Source organism: Pecten maximus, chromosome 18 (assembly GCF_902652985.1).
Source record: "Pecten maximus chromosome 18, xPecMax1.1, whole genome shotgun sequence".
In the NCBI taxonomy this organism is placed as follows: domain Eukaryota; kingdom Metazoa; phylum Mollusca; class Bivalvia; order Pectinida; family Pectinidae; genus Pecten; species Pecten maximus.
Genome location: NC_047032.1, coordinates 6,438,093 through 6,445,110, shown reverse-complemented (window position 1 = coordinate 6,445,110; position 7,018 = coordinate 6,438,093). Strand labels below are relative to the sequence as shown.

Sequence of the window (7,018 nt, the reverse complement as noted above, 5' to 3'; positions counted from 1 at the left end):
ATATACAAGGAAAATAATTGGAACAGGTACTTCACGTGTCATTAACTTATCAAAATAGTATAGTTTATATGTAACTGACGGGTCAATTATGACGACCTCCAAAGTTTTCTCTGTATGATATAAGTTAGAGCCTGACCTGGTACAGGGTTACTACAGATATACTGCAATTACATATGTGTGTGGTATGGTTCGCGAGCTTCTATTGTTTCGTTACAACCAAATATCTCGAAAGTATTTATTTCGGAAGATAAAGTAGTTAAATATAACGATAGTACCATGGATTCCTCGAATTTAAATCGCCGTGTATGTCGTTAGAAGAATACCACCAATATAGCTGCACGTGAGAATAACGATATTTACATTATGCCATATTTCCCAGTTTGCCTCGGCATGGTCACGCTGTGGGTATGTCGGAGGGATTCTCAACGAGCTGTGCTGCGCGATGGAGGGGGTACACAGATGAAGCAGATCGTAGTAATTGGATAGTTTCTAAAGTGAAACCAACATTCTGTAGCCACACGACCACGCCCCCTTGTAATATATAATCAAAACGTCGTACATAAAGCTACACAATCCAGATATCGCTTAGACGCAAGACGACCACCAAGAAAACTTTCTCCTTTTTAATTATTCATAAATAACGCGAAAATTGGTTCGGCCAAGGAAATACGTTCGTCCGCTATCTTTATAATAGCACCGGTGACTGATATGTATATCATTAATAAGGGAGCTCGTATCACGGAATAGCTACCATACGTCACTCATTAGTTGATGGTTGTGTCTAATTTATTTACTTGGGAACATACCATAATTTCCGGAACAGGTATCCATAATTTTATTTGCTGTTCTGTGAGGTACACTGGACGGATCATGAGAATTTTACACGACAGACTTCATAAACCCAGGATGTGTTTATAACATACTGTGCGAGAAGGACTCAGTTTTCATTCATAAAAACAATTTCTGAATTCCTTGGATAATACAGACGTTGGTATGATACATTTCTATACCGAGAACAAACCGTGTTTAACATGTTCCTCCAGATCGAGGATTTGTGTTAATAGATTAATCGGCCCGACACCGCTGTACCTTATTGAAAAATATGATAAATAAATGGATGTAAAGTCCTTGGGGCTTAAGAAACGGCCTTTCTACAGCACTTTAAGGATATTGAATGAAGTTATAGTACATCGGATTCCTGGCTAGAAGTACTTAGCAAGGTTGCTTATCTCAAGGATAGAGAAAAAAACTTGTTGGTGAGAGACACGTCTCATTATTACAGAAAAACTGAATTTCTGAACATATCACGAACGATATTCCAGCGATTTGGAAACGAGATGTCAGTGTACACAGTCTGAAAGATAAAGTTGTCTGCAGCTTAATTCAAAACCCGTTGAAGGGTCTTATGATTGAAGCGGGTATCATTTTTGACAAACACCTTGTGGAAAAAAAGGGAGAAAAAACTCTCTCAAATTTGTTCATGTTTTTATGAAAACATCCAACGCCTAACAAGAAAAGGATCAACAATGTGAAATAATGTTGTCAACCAGGATTTGAAAAAAGGTTTGTGTATAGAAGTGAATTAACCGTCAAATTGAAAAAGAAAAAAAGTTAAAATACAAGTTCTTCAAAATGGAAAAATCAGCCGGAATTCCATTGCCAACGAACTTGAAGGAATGCCTGCAGAGCCAGGGCGAGAAGATATACAAATTCCCTAAACCTTTTTTCTGTAATGCAACTTGGGATACCATTCTATGCTGGCCACCTACTCTCAAAGGAGTTACTTTTAAAATTGCCTGTCCGGAATATCTCGGAGTTGGTCCAGACAAATTTGCATACAAGACATGCGGAAGTGACGGGCAATGGGAAGGATTACATCCCGGTTTCAAGGAATACCCGGATTGGGAGCCTGGATGGACAAATTACAGTGAATGCGAAGGTGTCATTTACGAAAGTGCTACAGGAAATAACGACACTTCCGGTGTAAATGTTTCCGAGGCGGCACCTATAAGTTTCGGAACGCTTCCCCTGAACTACGATGGAGCCGACATACTGGCATGCGTCTTATTGTCCATGTCCATTATATTCACAATGGCGGCTATTGGTATCTCGTGTTTTTCAAAGGGAATACAGGCGACTCGAGTTCGACTTTATCGGAATTTATTTGCCGCTTATTTGTTTCACGACATTCTTGATCTCGTTATGAATATCGGTCGCATTTTACACAGCAGTGACGTCATAAATGACGTAAAACCTTGTGTTGCTATGGGAGTGCTCGTAACCCTGACATCATCCGCCATTTTTGTTTGGTTACTCATTCTCGGGATATACTATCTTCTGACCATGAAAAGCATTGTGATTGAAAGAAGAATGTACTTTGTGCTTTGTCTCCTCGGTTGGTTCGTTCCTACCGTAATCACCATCACCTGGCTTAGCATAACAGTGATCTACGGAAAGACCTACTGCTGGTTCGGGGAATTATTTATCGCTACACTTCAGTCTAGTTTCTGGATAATTGAGTCGACGAACATGTTTTTCTTGGCTCTGACATGGTTTTTCATCATTTACTTTTTGGGTAAATACAATGACCAGGAAACAACCAGGCGCCACAATGAAAATAAAGAACTTGCTGTCGAACTGGGAAACATCCGGTCAAGCGCCATAAAAATCGTGATCATTTTAGCTTTTGTAACTGTCGCCTATCTCGTTTATATGGCGTTTGCACATAACACAAATTCGGAAGTCCTCGCCTACATGTTTGTGTTGACGGTATATTCTCGGGGAGTACTGACCCCAATCTTCTTGTGTTATTTTGACGAGAATAGCCATTGTTGGGATGGTTTTTATAATGTGATCAGTACGGAGAATGCCGAGGACAGCGACGGAGCATCCACTTCCTCAATGAGTATTTAAATAAATGTGTCCACCTGCTGTTTGATATTTAAATGTACACAGAATCAATGTCGCCCTCTCTAAAAATACATCATTTTGTAAAGTAAAGAAAACATGTTTTACTTTTTGAATTGTAACTCAAAGAGACAAACAGTTTTCCTTTTGGTATCTACAGGAATCGTGTTTTGCCGAAAAGTTATTCATAACCTGTAGGGATTTCAGCAGCCTCTAGTCAAATTCGCTTTGAAATAAATGTATAGAGTGTACTTGTATACAGACTCTCAAACAGCAGTGTCTAGCATAACATTTTATATATACTCCGCATTTCATAATACAGTGTTGTGAATTTGTGAAATCATATTTGAGGGGTACTTAGTCAACTAATGATGTTTTTTTACACAAAATATCTGTGATAACCCGAGAAAATAAATTAAAATTATCAATGATGTAATAGAATAAGATGTATATGATACGTACTTATGTGAAATATCGTTATTTTTTCGTAAAAAATATATTTAACTTTTGTTTCGTTCAGTGTTTGTCTAGGTCGGGTAGATGTTTAAAACTGCTGCTACAATTCATAACAAGCGCCAAAGTCACGTACAATGTACATGTAATTGAATCTCGACTTTGTTGTATATGGACTTAAACCGAAACACCTCGGTTAATTCCGTAAAAACTCGGAATCAAACTGTCCAAGTCTTGAATGGAATATGCGAGAAGCTGCGTTTGCCTCTAAGAACTTGTATAACGATTATGGCAATGGATTTATTGAATATATTCACAGCTTATTTATTATTGACTGGTTGCGGCATTTGAGAAATGTAAACTACGATACAATATTTTGGCGTGCTACCTGTTACTGTTATGTTAAGTATTCACTTTGTTTTAAAAAAAATCACCTCCAAAATCTAATGACGGAGCAATCTAACCGTAGGATTGATATAGTCAAATGTGTGATAGCTATCATTCTCTAGGATCTGGAATTTATAAAGATGAATATTAATGAGAATGAAAATTTTGATTTCTTGTATAGTTATCACTGGTTATGTCGGATTCTAAAGCTTTTAACTAGGATGTAAAGTAAGATAAGTCGGTCTAAGAACACAGCTGGACAGTTCGAGGCTTGTAGCCTGTCGAACCATTCATAAGACATCGCAACTTCACGCGCGCACGCTGTAGCTGCCTCATATATATATAAACAATTATATTGCCGCGTAATCTATTGTAATCATGTACATGCACGTGTAATTGTCGTAACTTTACCATCGCAATCTATAACGTATTGAAACTCTCAAAGAACAGTAATGACTTCAAAACCGTTTGACTCAATGACTATAAGGCCTTTAAATAAAAAATGTGTGAGTTCCACATACCTGCCTGGAATTTACATATAGACTTATAAAACGTCATAGACAATAGCAGATAAGTGGCGCTAATTAAGTCCAGACCCACGCTCTATCTATGTCTACCTACCTATCTAAAATCCTTAATCTATAATAACAGTACAATGTCTAGTTAAAAATAGAGCTCGATTATACCTACCTATCTGCGCTGAAAATTTCAGGGGATGTTAAACACATGTATAGTCGTATTTGGCCTTATCGTGATAGCTCAGTCGGTTAGAGTGGCGGCCACGAAACTTCAGGTGAAGATCTGAGGTGCGTGGTTCGACGCTCCTTACCCGTGTCGGTTAGTGTTTATCAGGAAGCTGTGAAATGGGCCGGATTGTCTTATCGCGGTTGTGTCCTTTGGAAAGACAATTCGCCCTAATTACCCTAAATGGCGTGCGACGGGCCTCCGATATGTTGGTCATTGAGGTAGTCACCAACTACTACAAGGAGACCCCCGCCCCAAATGCCACTGGCTGTTCACTACTTTTCTCTCTATATGACTCATACATAGTTCACGCACTGGTTCCTGTCGCATCAGAATATAGGTAATGTAACATATACATGTACTGTCACGTGATCATTGTACTTCGTTTTAGATGTCATTTATTGTTGTAATTCCGTTTATAACGACAACGATTCTAAATGTTTATGGATTGGTTTTTATTTCCTTTTTTTCTGTTTCATTTGCATGTTGTCACAATGTCTATTAAATTGTTAACACTACTACGCTCGTGTTAATCTTATGTTTTATTTAATTTTATCTATTTTCAAACGCGCGTCAAATAAGTTTACCAAAATCACTGAAATGAAGAAACCATTAAGAAGATTAAACCATTTTATCTTCTCACTACGTATCAAAGGATATCTCTGATTAAGCCATTTTGAACAACGTTGATATAGGTTTCATTTAAGATATAGCGAGTGTATTTGTTATTACTTATTTGCCTGAACAAGTTGTTTTTCTTAAAACACCTTTAAAAATGGATAACAATAATACATGGTCAAATTCCAACACATATCAATTAAGGATTGATGCCCATGAGTCGACTAAATTGTTTCTCCCATAACACGGCAGGTAAACACTGTGACGTCACGCTGTATGATATTAGAAAAACTCCGACGGGAGAAAGAAACATATATCAATATTTTGGAGATCGCAACAGCAAGTGTCAAATGAGGAGACATGTCATGGGGGACACCTGCAGTCAAGGTCATATAAGAACGGTGTCCAGGGGGACCAACATAGTTATATGTTGACGGGTGTCTAGGGTGACACCAACAGCCAGAGTCATTTGAGCACGGATGTCTAGGGGGATCAACGAACAAAGTCACATGTTGACGGGTGTCTAGGGTGACACCAACAACCAGAGTCATTTGAGCACGGATGTCTAGGGGGACCAACGAACAAAGTCACATGTTGAAGGGTGTCTAGGTTGACACCAACAGCCACAGTCGTTTGAGCACGGATGTCTAGGGGGAATAACGGACAGTCACATGTTGACGGGTGTCTAGGGTGTCACCAACAGCCAGAGTCATTTGAGCACGGATGTCTAGGGTGACCAACAAGGTTATATTTTGTCGGGTGTCTAGGGGGACCAACATAGTTATATGTTGACGGGTGTCTAGGGTGACACCAACAGCCAGAGTCATTTGAGCACGGATGTCTAGGGGGACCAACGGACAAAGTCACATGTTGACGGATGTCTAGGGGGACCAACAAAGTTATATGTTGACAGGTGTCCAGGGGGACCAACATAGTTATATGATGACGGGTGTCTAGGGTGACACCAACAGCCACAGTCATTTGAGCACGGATGTCTAGGGGGACCAACGGACAAAGTCACATGTTGACGGGTGGTTATGGTGACACCAACAGCCAGAGTCATTTGAGCACTGGTGTCCAGAGGGAACAGCAGACAATGTCGTATGAGGACGGATGTCCAGCGGGACACCACAGAAAGATACACAGAAAGATATATTATGGAGGAATAAACAGAAAAAGGTCATCATTGACGCAGTATAGGGACAACAGATCAAGTTCTCATCAATCTCTCAATGTCTATCACTTAACATGGGGGAAACGATGTCTCAATTCAAAATCGCTCAACAGGCAGAGGTTACAGTTACTTTAGTATTATATCGGTTAAGTGTTCTTTATAAAGAATTTTTTCAGATGAATTAAGTTTTGACTGGTAGCAGTATTTTTAGCAAACTGTTTACACATACTTCACGACCCGCGGTCATGTATGATAAAATGGGGAACATTGTGCTGGTGTTTCATAAGAGCTACTCATGATCAGCTGAGTACAAAACAGATAAGAGTCATTTGAAATAGTTTGTATCATAATAACGTACGGACGACTTATGCTTTAGACTTTATGTATAAGTGTAAGTGGGCGGCAAAAAAATCTTAAAGACGAATATAATCAAGGCATTAATGGTGCATATAGGCAAACCTTTATTTATAGGTATCAAGAAAAAGTGCTATGAAAAGCTTAGGTATATCACAGGTAAACACCAAGCATGTGCGAACGACAGATATTTAAAATAGTCTGCCAAATGATATTGCTGACTCATCAAATGTGAAAATCTTCTAAGCCAGGCTTAACCAATTCTAGACAACCCATCCCCTGAAGTTTGAAGCCTAATCATACCTGATTAAATTCTCACAGCCATACCGCGTATATGGGTTTCTGAACAAGTCACCCAACCGCGCCCCAAGAAGCAGCGAA

At 39.2% G+C, this 7,018-nt stretch overlaps 1 protein-coding gene across 1 annotated transcript; it reads left to right on the top strand.

Annotated features, from left to right (window-relative positions):
- Nucleotides 1-575: 575 nt before the first annotated feature.
- LOC117316200 (PDF receptor-like) lies at nucleotides 576-5,012 on the top strand. Its single transcript, XM_033870722.1, has one exon. It carries the CDS (start codon nucleotides 1,633-1,635, stop codon nucleotides 2,911-2,913), a length of 1,281 nt encoding a protein of 426 aa, XP_033726613.1. The 5' UTR covers nucleotides 576-1,632; the 3' UTR covers nucleotides 2,914-5,012.
- Nucleotides 5,013-7,018: the final 2,006 nt, after the last annotated feature.